The 17,446-nt window shown below is 39.8% G+C and overlaps 1 protein-coding gene across 1 annotated transcript in view; it reads right to left on the reverse strand.

Moving 5' to 3' along the window:
• The window catches only part of LOC119657034, a 209,745-nt gene extending 195,595 nt beyond the window's left edge, over positions 1-14,150 (reverse strand). The window contains exon 1 of the mRNA XM_038063786.1: positions 14,098-14,150. Within this exon, the coding sequence (XP_037919714.1) occupies positions 14,098-14,136 (39 nt within the window). The 5' untranslated portion in view covers positions 14,137-14,150. The remainder of the gene's footprint in view (positions 1-14,097) is intronic.
• Positions 14,151-17,446: the final 3,296 nt, after the last annotated feature.

Here is a 17,446-nt window from a genome sequence, read left to right on the forward strand (position 1 = left end):
AGGTGGAAGTTCTTCTCAGCAGGACTGTTCAAAAGAGCGTTACTTCTATGGGGAAGGAAAATTCTATGGGGCAGCAACCGAGATCAGTTCACTGGCAGTTTAACGACAATGAGAAATCTGGCAAACTTACTCACGTCCAGAAGTCACCAGAAATTAAAAAGGAGAGAACTATTATGAATAATATCAATGTAAAAACCAAACATCAATTCATCGAAGTTTCAGCAGATATTCAAAAATGGAGTAGCTTGACATCTTTGAAATTTTATGTATTGTACAAAGGGAACGGTGATGAGAATTTTTGGTACGAGCCTTGCGAAAAGTTTGATAAAGCCAAGTCGAAAGTTTGATAAAGGTAAGTAAGTAAATTTGAAAAGTGTAGTTATAAGATTAGGATTGTGAGCGGATGAAAGGGCACTTTCAAAGAGCGGGCGAAACAATTCAATCCGCCTTCAAAAAAATGGATTCCATTCAGTCTGACGGAATTTAGCGAACAATGCAGTTCTGTTTGCAGATACAGATCTTCGTCATACATGCAACAGAAGCTGAAGTAAGGATGAATATCTATGAACTACACGTCTCTCAGTTGTCAGAGAAGTATCCATTAGAAAACATTATTTTGTGTGGACCCCCCCCCCCCCATATTCCGCCTTAGGGCACCTTTAAGTCAGAAAATTCGGCTCCATCTTTTAGTGCTCCTCGGCATCTTTCTTACAAAGTTGTCCCAAGAGATCTCTCCTGTGTCTGCGTTGAGTTGCTGATGAATCCCATCCCAATTTTAAAAGTAAAGAGATGTAATCAGCACTGACGACCACTCAATTTCAGAGCATATCCTTAGGGTATCATGTCTTGATCTTCTGTAGGAAAGACAGGTAAGGCTGAAAACTTTAGCGCAAAATTGAAATCATGAAAAATTCATTCATTTGCACTTCGCATCAATATATCTATCATAGTACTACTCATAGAGTCGAGAGTGAGCTAAACCTGGAAATGAAATAAAAAAATAACAGTTCGACCGCATGCGTGGAGGCGTAGAACTCTGGGCCTAGTGTCGCGATCGAAAGTGAAGATCCATATCGAATTACATTCTCAATCAATGCCTCAGATGTGCAATGAAACTCATCCTTTGTGTTTGCCAGCCTACATTGACATCCTCGGGCCGCTATATTGGAGGTTGCCCACTGAACTATGATTGATCATAGTGAGAAAATATACAATAAGCAGGTCCAAACTGGCAACCAGAAGCAAAAGGAGTAGGAGTAGCTTGCGTGCTACATAGTGGGGAATCGTGAAACAAAAATAAGAACAAACAGTAAAAAATGTACGGAAACAGCGGAACGGCCGAATATGGGTCTCACCGTAACGAATTTGCAGTTGCCATAGGCTTCAACTAAAAGTGAAGTTGCTGGAATATATGTAATAAAAAAGGAGGACATCCTAATTTAATCTAAATAATGTTAACGGCCGAGGTGGTGTCCATTTAAAATTTTAGATGTATCAATTATTAAACAGAGTAACCAACTCCTACATTCTATACCACCAATTCCTACATTCTATATACCAACCTTAACCATTGGAACCTAGAATGCATGGTAGTCTCGGCTATATGTAGCCCATGTGAGCCAGAATCTACGCACCCTCTACCTCCAGCAGCAGCCTTCGCTGCAGCTGCGGAGTCATTTAATAAGCGATTTTAGCGATTAATAGAATGGTCCTAACAAAAGGCCTGGGTGCATACAACGTGACTTCCTCCAATAAACAAAACTAAGGTGCAATCTGCTATCTGTAGTCAGTGTGGAGAAAAGAGATACGATTCTACCTTACAAATGCAGTTCTGTTTTTTGTTGAGGATGCTCCGAGTCCTCTTTCTTGGGTTAAACACCCAAGTTTTCAAAAAGCAACGAAAAAATTGACTGCTGCTCCCAGGGCAGAGATGAGGCAGCGTCTGATGAGTTGCCTCTGCCCTGGACGAAACCGTCAGTCAACCTTTTCGTTCCTTTTTGAAAACTTGGGTGTTTAACCCAAAAAAGAGGAGTCCATGGTCTACAAAAGAGGAAGTAAGTTGTTTCCCAAATGGTCCGGTCCGTCACCAAGTGGGTGCGGACTCAGGACTCCCTACATCCTTAACAAAAAATTTACTTCGGCCTAGTTTAGGTCTGGACTTATGACGGATTTCATTTGAATATAATTGGTACCCATTACGTGTTTGCGATTATATTTAAGTGAATTGATTACCATCTGTCGTTACTTTCGGTCACGATGCTCCCATGACAGAGTTGAGGCAGCCTTTGATGAGTTGCCTCTGCCCTGGACGAAATCATCAGTCAACATTTAGTTCTGTTCTTTTTTTTCTTACTCAAAAAGGAAAAAAAAATGTTTATGAAATAATGGCATTTGGCACAGGAATGTATGTGATCAGCGATGCGAACAGGTACCTATTATAATCTAATTAGCCCAACTAACTAGAAGATTTGATTACTGAACGAAAAAAAATGTGTCACGAAAAAAACGTGCATTATGAAAATGAAATATAAATGAATACCAATTCAAGCTAAGCATAGTATGAAGCCCGACCTTTTGGATGCATTATTTATGATATCGCGGTAGTGACTGTCGAAGCCAAGCCGTCGAAAGATTTAGCCAAGAATTTGGAAGGAGTTCAACAAGGATGGAGATTGTACATCAAGAAAGCAGGAAAAGGGGTTTTGAGCCAGTGGCACCTTTGGTAGGCATCTATTGTTTTTTGCGGAGATTTCTTTACCGCCAACACACCTAAAATGTCTAGCTAAGTTGAAGAGGGATACAGTTAATCCATTAGGGACTACATAGAGAAGAAGAATTTTATCAGCATAATAGCATGTCTAGATTGGAGCGCTGCGATACTCTAGAGTAAGGGAGAAGCAAACAGAGCGTGCACCCCCAGAATTACTTTGGAAGGTTGAAGGTGGGCCATATTATAATTGACAGGAGAGATTTGAGAGAAGCTATTTTGAAGAATAATATCTTGTTAGCTACCGAACAAAAAGTCTTAAACTAACCGGTACAAATGATTTGCACTTTCTGTCGAGAATTCAAATAGATTTGGCAAATTAGTGGAGTAAATTAGTGACAGTAGACGTTGTAGTAGGAATTGCTGTTGAAGTAATTGCTAAAACTGACGCCGATTTTGTACAAATAAATATGGGATGTTCATTTTTTTTGTTGGAGGTGAAATACATGGTTTTTGTACTTAAGCTAGGCACATACGGTACGTTTCCTTATTGATCTCCCTGACCATCTTCATGTCTATCATGGTGCCTAGGTATTTCACCACCGGCTTCGACAACCATGGTTTCACCAACCTCAATATAGAGAACTGTGGAAACCGTCTCCTTGGTGCGCATAACAACTTCAGTTTTCTCCGGAGCTAGGGAGAATCCATGCTCAGCCATCCATCTACTTACTCGCCACATCACCATTCTCAGTGTGCGCTGAGCTTGCTTAACCGTGCGCACGGTAACCATTGCCGCAACATCAGCGTACGATTCATCAGACATCTCGAGTCCTAGAAGACTATCGTATAAGGCGTTCCATAGGTTCGGACTAAGCCGCCCCGAATCTCTCCGGGTCTCGTAGAGTAGAGCGAGATCCTTTAAGTGATCCCTCAACATCCACAATAGGTAGTCCGGAGTATGGAAATGATTTTCTAGTATTTTAAGCATAGGATGAGGGTGGGAATGACTGTCTACACTTTAATAAAGGAGAGAGAAAGAAAAAAGGCAGATACAATACACCGAAGTGAAGTAATTGTAAATAAATATCAAAATATACATTTTAAGCAAATTATCCCAAAGGGCAACAAATTTGATAAAATTGGCAGAAGACGAAGTTGTAAAAATGAGACTGGACTAGATTCCAAAACTTTGTCGGTATTGCCTTCAAGACATACTTATCAAAGACTTCACGAAGGATGACAGCCCCTTGAGTTCGATTTCGAAATTGATTTGATGGTTTTAGCTCCGCGCAATGACGTAGATTAAATATGTTTGTTAGCTCTTGGGAGTATATGATTAGAAAGTGAATCAGATAGTGTGGTGTAAAGGGTACTGACTACCTGATCACACACTAAGGAGTTAGTTCACTGTTAAAACACGAAAAATGATTTTGCCTTAATTTCTCTTAGAAAAATGGCTATAGCTGTTACACTTAGACGTTATCAATTTTACCTCTAAAAACATAGAAGGGCTGCTTTTTTAGCCCAGTTTTTCGCCAGCTTCAGAGGCACAGATGTTTGAGTGCTTCAAAGTCGTTCCAAAAAGTAAATAGAATAGAGGGAGCTCTAGAACTAAAACGAATTTAGATATTGAAATTATAAACATATATTCTCACTATTCTATCTATTCCATCAAAGAACGTAAGGAAAAAGTTGAAAAAAATCCCCCCCAATAGTAGATTAACCCCTTAAGGAAGTGAGAATGTGAACTTTGCTGCCGTTGTTGTTCAGTCTATCTAAATTAACCTTTGGAAGATTGAACTCAGTTTGTAATGTCCATTTTGCGAATAACGCGGGGGTGAGCATCTTGGGCATCAAATCGAAAAGCTGAATGAGGATGAGGATCTTCTGCATTAAGGAAAAGACAGATGTAATGAAAGCTAAAATTGGGTGAGATCGAGGATGGGATTCAAATGCTACCTGATGAGAGGGATGTTAGGAGTTATTAGGATGGAATGGAAAGTCAGAGGCATCTGTACATGAAGAAGTTGAAATCATCATAAACAATGACGAAAATGGATAGGTCTATGTATTATAGATAGTTTGCCAAAAAACTCTTAGTTTAGATGATGAGAGCTGAAGCTTAGGAAATATGTGCGGCAAAAATAATCTGTGTTGCGCAGAGAAATACGTAAGGTGTTATAGTCTTTGGAAGAAGTAGAGTGTCATTCAGGAGACTTGACTACTATCAGGAGATCTCCACCAATGGAGATTTGGTTAAATTTATTGAACTAAATCCTGAATCCTCTCAACCTAAAGAACAGTCCATGGTGTGATCGCTGAGTGGTAAAGCGTTAGTCACTTGATCTTGTTGCCTTGTACTCCACGAAGGAGTGAACAAAAGGCATAGGTATAGAAAAAGACCAAATCAAGATGGAAGAATACAATTGATGCTATTTTCGATCAGGTTAACATAATATAATCAAAAACTCCGCCCTAGGATGCGGAAGTTACTTAGTATTGCAGCTTACTACTGGCTATTTGAGGTAATGAGAAACGTGCTCTGTTTGAAGACAAACGAGACCTGCGGTGGTAAAGTAGCAGGTACCGACGTGGTATTGAAAACCTACTGCTTGAGAGCAATTTCAACATTAATAGAATGATCCGTTATACTATATTCAGTAATTTCAATCCATTAATTGCATTCGCTGGGAGAATTTAATTCCCCTCAGATAAGTTGTTGGAGTATGTCAGGGTTAGATAGGCCGATTGGTTGGCCCCAACTTTTAAAGTTGCTCCAGTACGGTGAGCAGAAGGTCAAAGTGGGCCGAGCATTTGCCAGTATGTTAGAGGAAGAATGAAGCTGCGATTATTCGTCACTCGGGTTGATGAAATATCGATTCCAGGCTTTTTCGTTCGAGGTTTATTAGGGTATAATAATACTAATAATATAATACATGAATCGCAAATCTTCTTTAGAATTCCACCTTGATGGCCTGGTGACGAGTTTATTCAGTTTGCAATTTTTGTTGGAACCTAGTTTTATCATTTTCAAAGTCTGTGCATAAATTCCAACAACAAAAATTCAATTGTTGATGGTTAAAAGATAACATCCGTTCTAATCCATTAATATAATAATTTTGGGGCACTATGACTGAAAGCTCAATAAACAGGCATAAGCTTCTATCTCCTATTACCTACTGATGTCTATTCATGTCTTCCAAAGTATCTAAACTTTGAAATTAAAACCAATAGCTTTAATATGGCAGTCAAGATCCATTGGACTTAACTTGTTCACCCTCTCTTTTTATTGCTCGCAAAATTTCGCTTATCACGTCTTCGATTCTTTCAATATATTGCTCCATTCCAAAAGTCTTTTTTTCGAATACGATGATGTAAATTGCTTATATTCATGATAATTTTTGTTAGCTAAAATTTTTAACAAAGGATATAAAAACTTCCGTTTTCATTAAAACATAAATTATTAAGTGGTTCCATGGAAAGATAGACGTGATATTGACATACATTTATACGTACACTATCAAGGAAAAACCACGAAATATTATACAATTTAACCATATTTCATATGATAATTATCAATATAAAATCTGATACTCTTCTCCATGGTATCCATATATGACTGTCCATCTCAGACCCGCTGGGTAAATTAAAGAAAGAATCTATCATTGTTGCCTCGAAACAAGTATCTAAATACCACAAACACGACATCAGCGTTTTTCAATGATTCGTAATCGACATGTGTCATTCAAGCATATTCAATAAAATATTTTATCTTTATATCTTCAGGGTATACTCCTGCTGGTAGTGTGAACTTTGGCATTTGTAGTAAAACGATAGTGAACGTTTGAATATTTGATCTTTGATGAATTAGTACTACATCTTTTTTCGGCTAATAGTATCGAGCGAAAGTTGGTGTTTAGATTGTTTATTTAATCCTGAGGTGCATTGTCTTAGTTTGGATTAATTATTGGGTGAAAGCATTTTAATGTCATCCAATTGAACGAGAAACAACTTGAAGAAAAGTTAATTTGAGATTAGCTCAACCAAATGGGATTTTTTTATAAAAAATGACACTAGACTAATTTGGAAGGCCCCGAAAATGCAATGGCCAAAAATGTGGCCACAGAACAATTAAACATGAATAACAACTTTATTTTCATTTGCGCTCATGTCTTTTCGCGATAATTACCCCTCACAAGTAATGGCATTCAAAGTTAACCAGGAAAAGAGGCGAAAATAAAACTTTGAATCTAGTTTCATTGAAGAGGTGAATAACTGAGGAGTTGTGTGAACATTCATCCAATATGTAAATGGCAGGTAGTCAAGTGAAGACCTCATCCACCACATTTCCAATCGAATATCTTAATTTTTATTCCGTTTCCATTAGCGATAGGTGGATCCCGTCTTCCATAATTTCCTCTTCTCTTGGGTAAGAGGACAAGCCCTCCATAAAACGGCTGGAATTCCATTCCCCACATTTATTATTCTATTACATATTTATGTACTTCCTATCTTTCCACTTTCTCCGATGGCTGCCACCATTTTTTTATGGGCATGTTCATTCGGTTTTCTTTATTTAATTTTGTCGTATCTCGCAGCCTTGCACATCGCATCAGTGTATTCATCATATAATATGATGTCTACATGTTTGTTGTCTTTCACCCCGAGTTACTTAAAACTCACATCTTCCGAATGAAAATGAAAGTGATTTGGAGAAGAGGAAAATAATGTTAATTTTATTATAATTTTATGTATATGACTGTTGGCGGTTGTGATAAAAAAAGGCGATGAACTTTTTTTCTGGTTCAACCGTAAAGTATCATCAATTTTGATGGAATACGGAGTATCTATGACTTGATTTGTAGAGCGATGTCGTTTTTAAATGCTCGTTTTTAAACTAATCAGGCAAAATTGAATAATTTAAATGAGAGTATGGATTAGATAATTGATCCACATTTTTAGAAGATGTAACCATGTCACGGCACCTATGAGGAAACTACGTATTGTATTGTATTGTAATGTTATGTCATTTTTGCTTAAAAAAGCGAATATTTTGGATGCAAGATTTCTTAAATGGTTTCTTTTGTCGTTTTAAGCCATAGTCTACTGCTTTATTTTCCTACGTAAACCAAGGTCACTGTAACCAAATTGATTCCATTGTCATACTTTTTCTTCTTCTTCTTTAATTTGAAAGGAATAATTACAAAACCCTGAAAGAACTGATAATACTATTTGGTGAACCGTTCTTCTGGGATTACACTTTATTACAAAGCACTCCATATACTATTAATAAAACATCTCTTTGATTTCAATTATATTACGTTTAAAGGAAAACTTTCCGAAAGTTAAATTAGTCCGCGCGCCTCTGATGTACCACCACATTACTCTGCCCTAGCGGACCAAACCAACCACGTGGTCCCTCCCATGAGATCACTGAGCGAACCTTACGCTTCGTGTGCACTTTTTGAAGCGATAACTGGCTCGTCGAACGCTTTCAGCCTTGACAAAGAGACCCACTTGGGCCCGCCTCGGACGCCGAGCTTCAACGAGTACTCGCCTCGTTCCAGAACTCTAAAGGGGCCCTCGTATGGTGGTTGCAGTGGCCTCCGAGGAGCGTCCACCGGGATGAGGACCTGTGGATACGTCTCGATATCCCTGGGGGTGTCGATCTCCGTTTTCCTGTGCCGGGAAGATGGAGTCGGCCGCAGCTTTGAAATCGCGTCTCTGACCAGACGCAGCGTTTCATAGTCGCGTATCCCTGTTCTTATGTCCAGGATAGGATCGGCGGGCAGGCGCAGATTCCTTCCTACACCGTCTCCACGGGGCTGGCCGTGAACTCCTCTCGGTGTCTCATCTGGCGATGGTATACAGTAGTCCTAAGGCATTTGAAGCCAAGGAGCTTGCCTAACTCCGAGAAAAGAGTAGACTTGAATTGCATTCCTTGGTCCGTGATGATTACTGCAGGTACACCAAAGCGCGGGATCCATTCCCGACAGAGGGTCTCGGTACATAACTGTACCGTAATGTCAGACAGAGGTATTGCTTCAGGCCACCGCGGAAAACTGTCAATGATTGTGAAGTAATGCTTGTAACTGTGAGAGTCTCGAAAAGGGCCGATGATGTCGAGATGGACGGTGTGGAAGCGCTTCGTTGACCTAGGGAATACGCCGTATTCCTTGTTGACCTTGCACTTCTCGCACATGATATACTGTCTGACTCAAGAATTTAAGTCCGTGCTCATGGACGCCAGAAATATTTTTCAGTGACCAACCGGTTCGTGGTTCTGATGCCTGGGTGGGTAAGATCGTGAATAGCGTGGAGTACTTCCCTGCGAAATCGGCGGAATGAATGGCCTGGCTCCCTTATTTAAGGTCTCGCAGAGTAAGTAAGAGTTTCAGCCGAAAATAGGAAACTCCTTGAATTCATATTCGGAATTACCTTCAGGCTCTGTAGCTTTGCGTCGTCTTTTTGTGTCTCGGTGATTGCTATATAATCGGCAGAGGCGGGGACTGTGACCTCCGAAACAAAGCGTCTTTAGCAGACACATGTTGGTTATTAAAAGTAAACTGGCTGATATAACTCAAATGTCTAAGTCGGCGAGGGGACGCTTTGGCGGACTTTTGTCTAAGCGCGAATGTGAGGGGAATGTGAACAGCCTGCCCTCAAGGGAGAAACGGAAGTATTTTATAGCGAGGTACGTGGCGAATAGTTCACAATCGTAGGCGGTGAGCTGGGATGAGTTGTTTCGAAAAAAGCTCACCGGCTGCCAGATTTGGTTCACCCGTTGGTGCAGAGCGGCGCGTACCGCAGTATCTGAGGCATCGAACAGCACAGCTAGGAGAGCATCTGGCTGAGGAAATGCCAGAAGTGTTGCCTCAAGAAGCTGGGGGGGGGGGGGGGGTGGTTAGTTTTAGTTCTGGGTCCAGACAAGCAAGCGTTCAGGATCCCTTAATGATGAGCGGCCCTGGACAAGACACGTCGACAGAAATTTAGCATGCCCAAGAACCTTCGCATATCCTTCACCGTGATTGGTAGTGGGAAACTCTTAATCGCTCAACATTGTCTGGGTCAGGTTGGACACCGTCAGAGGTAATTAAGTGGCCGAGAAATTTCACCTGCTTCTGTAGAAATCTGTATTTTTCAACATTTAAGACAAGTCCAGCCTCAAGGAGACGTTGAAAAATGCATGCAAGATGCTCAGATTCGGAAGCGGAAGCGACCAAAACATCATCCATGTATAAGAAAAAATTTTTTAAGTATGGTAAAACAAAGTGGATGAACTTCTGGAAAGTCTGCACAGCGTTGCACAAGCCGAAAGTCATCCTAGTGAACTCGAAGAGTCCGAAAGGTATGCAAATAGCCGTCTTCGGAAGCTACAGGCATTTGCTGGTACGCCTTCGCTAGATCCAAAGTTGTAAAAGCACTGCAATTCGTTAATGAATGCGCGAAATTGTGGATGAGTGATATGTAATATCGATCTGGAACTGTCTGACCATTCAGATGCCTATAATCTCCGCATGGCCTCCATTCGCCGCTTGGCTTAGGGATCATACCAACCCTGTTTCATCGAATTTTCAAGCTCTCTCTTCGCAACAGCAAGCTTCTTGGGCGAAAGAGGACGCACCTTTGAGAAGATTGGAGAGCCGGTGCTATTGATATGGTGCTGCATATCGTGCTTCACCGGCTTGGAGAAACGAATTTCCGTGGTGATGTTGCGAAATTTTCGGAAGAGTGCGTGAATGTGATGGTCGGCAGCGTCCTCGAAAATGACCGAGAGAGTGTTATCGCGGTAGGTAGAAATCTTCCCTGATATCTGTGATGAGGTTGCAGGGTCTATCAATGTTCTATTCTGCAAGTCAACCAGTAGCCCATAGTGACACAGGAAGTCTGCGCCTAATATGGAGATGCTGATGTCTGCTAAAATGAAGATTTTGGCATTTCGCGAGAGTCGTGATCAGAAGTGCAACTTGACAACGAACCAGAACCGTGCGAGTGTTCGGATGGAGAGGAGAGAACTGAGGACCGAGGAGTGGGCAACAGCATCGATATCGGGAGCTAGTTCGACCGCAAATAATGAGAATAAATTCTGAGTGTAATTACGTGGTATTTTCAGCGATTAAATTATTTAAACTAATAAACTCTTGTTTTTCCTATTCGCTAGTGTTAATTTATTGGTCTTGCAAATACCGATATTTCGGGAACCACGTGTTCCCTTTATCAGTGCTAACAAGTCTCTTGTTTTTTTGTGCTGATATTACCACTAGGTCCCCCATTAGTACGCAGCTGAAGATATATTTCCCCCTACTCAATCTAGATTAAGGCTGTTTGTATATCTCAGTTTATTCTTTCCATTATGACAATATAAAGCATAGACCAGCAGCTGGGTGAAGAGGATAGTACTTCACACACTTCAGTGTCCCGGATCATTTCCATACAATTTTCTTAAACTGCTGTTGATGTTGGAAAGTCTCGGGAATCATACTGTTACTTCTATTTCTATTTGGTCAGGATCAGCGTTGTCAGTCTTAATAATTTTTTTTATCTGTTCTCGATTTGCCTGAAGTAGGCCGATGAAGTTCTGGGCGTTTGGGGCTATCCGTCGTAGCAAGATAGCAGAGAACATTGTATGGATAGTATACAGCAGATAAAAAATCATATTTGCTATATGAACGAGGCAGAAAATAAGCCCAAATATCTATGACAGCAATCTAAATTTGAACTAGAGACACGAAGTCGAGAAACTAGTAATCAACGTAGTCATGCTAATCAATCATAACGCCATAAGTGAACCCAATGTCAGGAAGGATTACACGAAACAAACATTTGGGAAATACGCTAGATATAAGGCTAATCTGAAAACGCACGTTGGAAACTTATGAAAGAAAATTGCAGTAGTAGTGGCCATTTGCTGGTCCATAGCAGGAAAAGGATAGTGGTGTACCTGAAAAATATTGCAGTAGCTCCGCTAACTTATGGTGCATAAAAGTCAGGGAAGTTACACAAACTAAAAATGTTTGCTTGTGGGTATTACTTGGATCATGAGAAAGTGCCGAATGGTGTTCTTGACACTCCACTTGTTATTGACTCCTTTTCATCTTCATGTAGAAATGCAGCTGAAAAGAACAATCCTCAGAAGGTCTGGGGGTACCAGCTAGGTGGAGAGCTACCTATCTAGGAAGAAGATTGATAGCCTTTTTAGGCAGTATTCCGAAGAAAGCATATCAAGAAACAGCGTGACAATGAAGTCCCATTTCCACCAGAAACTTGGCGAGCTTAACAAGAACGACAGTCGGGGGCCCATATGGAAATAATTGAATCAAAGCGTTCACAACGTTTTTTGAACAATCACGATCAATCTGAAAGTAAACATCTGAAGGACATAATTATTTTCCGAGATGCAGTCCAAACTCCTTTGATATCATAATATCCAAGTCTATTATATTGCACTGATGGTAAAGATCACTGATCACTTAAGGCGTTAATATGTTTCATACAGGCCATCTCTATCATTCCACAGTAATATTTAAGTGGGAATGTCATTATTTCCCATTAGTAAGAAATTTAGCAAGTTCGTGTCATTAGCTTAGCTTTTTCTACAGCTCCTGCTAGCCGATGTTGGAAGAGACTCAAGTTCGGTACCTATTGTAATACATACTTCGTCAAAAACATTGGAGGTTAACGTTTGGAAAGTAGCCGCACGTAGTTCCTTTTCTGAAGTTGCAGCCACAAATTTGATAGTTCGTTTTTTAACTTGAGGTAGTTACCGTGGGTTGGTTGCCTGATATCTGATTTCGAAAGAAAAGTTACTAATATAATAAGTTTCGCTACAAACTTGATCGACTACGCCTCGACCTCAGGACAACTGGCGGGGCTTACCTCAAAATAGGTCGTTAGTAGTGGTCGGATGAAGTCGATGTCCTTTTTCGTAATTCAATAGAAAACTCGGAACTTATATCTTGGTGCTGCTTTTTTGCGTAAGTCCAAACTTAATTGCATCTTCTATATAGTTTGCTCCATTGGAAAGTTCAGAACGTCAGCACCAGTTGCTGGTGTCGTTTGCATTTTAATGTTCTTCGAGGTGCTGAACGTAGTATATATAAGTTTGACAAGGCAAGTGACAAGCCATCAATTCAGGGTCGTAGAGGGGAAGCACCTAGCACGAGGTAAAAATCGTGTTCCTCCCCTCTCAAGTTTTTATATTTCTGGCCCCCCAGAGAACTTCGGGCCGGGTGACGGGTCTGCATTGACTTCGGTAATACCAAACTCAGGAAGTCTTTAAGCACCTCCTGCCTTTGTCACTTTATGTGCAGTTTAAGGAAAATATAACTGGCAGTTCTACGGTGGTCACTCTATCAACTCGTGACACTAGCCTGAAGCAATCCTTTGTTACTCTTACACGATATGGCTTTCTGTGCGGGGCATGTTGATCATCACTGAATATTAGGAAAGCATATTTGTAATGAAAGCTATTATTATTGATAGTTCAGCCATATTATTAGCACCTGGGGGATCTGGGTTCATCCCAATAAGTGTGAAAATTCGTTTCAGAATTTTGTAATACCATGAAAACTTTTATTTTTAGCAGAAGTAGGGAATTGTAATGTACTGCACCAGAAGACTTTCTCTTTGGTTTCAGCAATTTTTTTCTTCTTTCGCTCCTATTAGCACCAACCACTTGCACTGTGAGATGGCTGCCCTCAATAATGGCTGAGGCAAAAACAAGTATTAATATGCAATTTATCGGAGTTGTCCTATTGTCCATTGTGGCATCCGGGCTAAAGATAAGTTCAGCTTCAAGCAAAATGATATTGGTTAAGTATGGGAATGCATGGCTTATCAGGGTGCAATTACGATACACCGACTTCAAGGCAGGAGAATTTGGTTATATAACGTGTGCGGCATCAATGACCTGACTCACCTTCTCGAATTCGAAGTTATCTGACTTGCAAAATTTTATGGCTGAGTTCTACCGTTAGAAACCTTGTCAACTTTTCGAATCATTTTTCCATGACAAATTTCAGATGAATGAATTTGGAGTTAAACATCAGCATTTCAAGGCTTCTGAATACTTCAAACCTGTGCGCAGCGTTGAGCCTTACGTGGACGTCAGTCTAGTATAAATAGTGGAAATTATTTCTTCTTGCTTGAGAAAGGGTGCTCCATGGACTCTATTTATATAAAGCCAATCATTACAAGTACTCATTCAAGTTTCTACTCATAACACTTAAAATTGCTTGTTCACCTCACCTTACTGAAGGTTATATGCCTAGTCACACTCTCTCAAGAAAACAAGATCGAAACCGAATTGCTACACGATCTGGTTACGCATAACACGTTCTATACCTCAAGAAACAACTTATAAATATGCATGTACTCCAGATACGTACAAATAATTGCAATAAGTGTAATACATATGTTGTCACCATTGCTACCCAACGACCTTCACATTCACCACACATCACTCCCAAGTTTGACTGCTTCGACAGAAATATTAAACCGAATTATGAAGCCTTCAGAAGTTATGCATATTGTCTGAGCGCAGACTTAGTACTACTTACCTTACTAGCTAAAGATATTTTCATAAAAAAAATTTACTACTGGTTCTCCTCCGCTGAGCTCGGTCGCTACAAACGAATAAGTCGCGCATTGTATTATGAAAAGTAGCATCCAAATCAGAAATGTTGCATAAAAAGCAGCGAAATTTTGCGGTATCCGTTAAATGACGCCAGTCGCAAGATATAAAAAGATTGATAGGAAAAAAGAGATAGAATTTGGAAAGGTCATACTGAAAATCTCAAAAATTCACGTCATCCTTGAACTTATTCCGCCGAAAATGTCACTAGTTATGCAGAAACCGATCTCTGGAGGCAGAAATTTCAGCCCAAACGTGAAGTTTTTTCCATTTCTCCAAGAGATTTATAAAATAGCCAAAGGCATCGGTGAATTTGAAATAAGATACTTCATTCGTTAGAGTGGCTTTTTTCCCCCAAAAATTATAAAAGACGCAGAATATGTACATATTTTCGTATAAAATAAACGCGTTTTAGTATGTTTTCCAAGCTTAGTTGGCGTTAGATGTGCATTCCAAGATTTAGTCACGAAAAACAAGTTTTATGAAGAAATACTAAAACAAAAAAGTTAAATTTCAGGTATTTATAAAAACACAAGAAAACGATAGTTAGGGAACGAGTATATATGGTTTGGTGGAATGAAAGTAGTTCCAGTACTGAAAGAGGTATTTCGTGTTGTGCTGTAGCTGGCGGTGAATTGTTCGAAACCACCGTCGGTACTTTTAGAAACATTAAAATGTAGATTGAATGCATTTGTCTCCATTCAACATGTGGCTGAGGTGAGGCATGTTGGAGAGCTTTAGGGAGCAACTGGAACGTTTGCACTTGGCTATGTTTAAAGGGTTGTAGTTTCCTGGGTTTGCCATATTCGGGAGACTATTGGCTTCATTACAAAGAGCTGGAGCCAGAAAAGTGGTCGGGATCTAAACAGGTCCATTTACTAATTTGATCAATTTCCTGGACACGAGGTCAAGTTGACTTGAGAGAATGTGGGGAGAGTTCGACAAAATTACATAAGATTTGGTTTTCAACACCATCTTTGTCCCCCTGTCGCGAATTTTCCATTTCGAAGTAGGTAATGCATTCAACGATAATGGTATCCAACTTTCCAACACTTAAGACAACAATAGTCAGCAAACATCCTCCAATGAATAAGTTATACGTATTCTGCCTTAAGGAAAAGTTTGAAAATTGGTAAACCCTAACAGCAGCACAGTCAGAAGGCTATGTGAATAGATATACAGAGAGATGTTGTGGTATGTTAGATATATTGCGACCCCAATAAACTGGGATTCATCCCATTTTCTTACCCTAACCTATGAGAGTGAAAAATAATTTTCCGAGAAATAGGTGAGTAGCCCTTTGGGATGGTTTTGAACCAAAATTCTTTGAGTGTGATAATGGTACCTAAATTTCAGAAAATTATAATCTTGTGGACTAATGGAGTGCCTATTTGAGCATTGTGCGGCTGACAACTATTATTGTGACAACTATTTCGGGTACCAAAGATATATTGGTTCAAGCCCAAAATAGCGAATGACGACGTGAAATCAAAGCAATTTTGAAAAGTGAACAAGACATTTGTGCAAAGGGCAAAACGCAGGAAATATTTTTTAAAAATCAAGGCTCACAAAAAGGGTCGAAGAGCTAATAAAATCAATCCCGGGAAAGCTCGTTACCGGTCACCCATTAGCCCGTTTAATCAATACCGAGCTTATGGAAAGCCTTAAAGGAAGGATCTGGTGTCCTCGAAATCAGATTTAGACAGTAAACGAAAAAATCGGTCTAAACCATATAATTGAAAAGTCCACGCTCTCTTTTAAGAATATTAAAGAGAAAAATAAATTCCTGCCGTAAAGATAACAAAAAATAGCCTCACTTTGAGGTACCATACATTTTTTGAGAAGGATGGTCACCGTGATTTTTCTAGAGAGTTAGAGAGGGGAGAAGTCTTCCCCTTCTTCCCACATCCTCTCATCCTCTGGGGCTTGGATTGAAAATTCAAAATTAGTCATGATATTATCTAAAAGCAATACTTTAAGAAGCCATCACTTTTTAAGGGGGTAACTTCCTCCTTCACCTATAAACTCTTTATCCTTTCCGGCGATAGGCTGGAAAATTGAACCTTTACCATTATGTTACTATTTGAAGATAATTGTTCTTATGAAAGCAAGATATACCCTCTCCATCATGGTAAGGCATGGCACTGAGAAAGGCCCACTCGAGAGACCCATCCAATGGCAGTTGAGGTAACGGTAAAGCATGGTGACGACTTTTTGGCTGTAAAGGAATGGATGGTGTTTTAAAGTAGCCAAGTTTGTTCAACAATAAACGTTTTAAATCGGTAAATCGGTACAGAAAGTGTAACAACTATTTGCTTCAACTTTATTTTCCCAAATTATTGGTCCACTTTTGCATCTCACTGTATAAGCGGTTGTCCAGACTATTATATCGATTCCACGATTAATGTATTTTGTCTTCCTTTAAAATGGAAGGTTGACACCGTCTTGGGTAGAATTTGTAAAGTGAGAGTACAGGCAGTTTGTTTAAAAGAAATTTGCTATCTGAGAAAACATTTAGAGAGATGGACATCTCATTGGTGGAACCCCCAAGGGTGACAATTTTCATCTTGACATGATGCACCCTCCAACTGTACTCCCTTGACTTGATCTCGCTTTTAATTTAGGTAGAACTGATTTTAGAATTTTTCCTAAACACTAATCGGCATGACCGCTAAGATTGCTTCCCATAATTTGCACTGTATTTGGAAGCCTTGCCCGGATATTTTGTTGTGATCATGGATGCTAACGGAAGACATTATATCTATGATCATGAACAACTTGTAACATGGAAAACGAACTTCAACATGATTCTAAATTTTATAACAGTTGTTGAATATTCCACGCTAGTGAAGAGGATCACTAGTCACTTAATATATCAATGAATTTCTAAGCAAAAATTAGACCATTTCGGCAATCGGTGTGCGGTATGCGTAGTTTGACGGCATGTAGATCATTTCGCTTCACCTTTGCCCTTCACCGAGCTGGCAAAAATATCCATTTGCCTGAATGCTGCACTGTCTTCCTATCTAGCATCCTGCAACACTGCATTATCCACTTCCCTGTTCCTAATTCCTATCCCAGTTTTGCATTACCTGAAAACATTA

This window comes from Hermetia illucens, chromosome 5 (assembly GCF_905115235.1).
Source record: "Hermetia illucens chromosome 5, iHerIll2.2.curated.20191125, whole genome shotgun sequence".
Taxonomy (NCBI): Eukaryota; Metazoa; Arthropoda; class Insecta; order Diptera; family Stratiomyidae; genus Hermetia; species Hermetia illucens.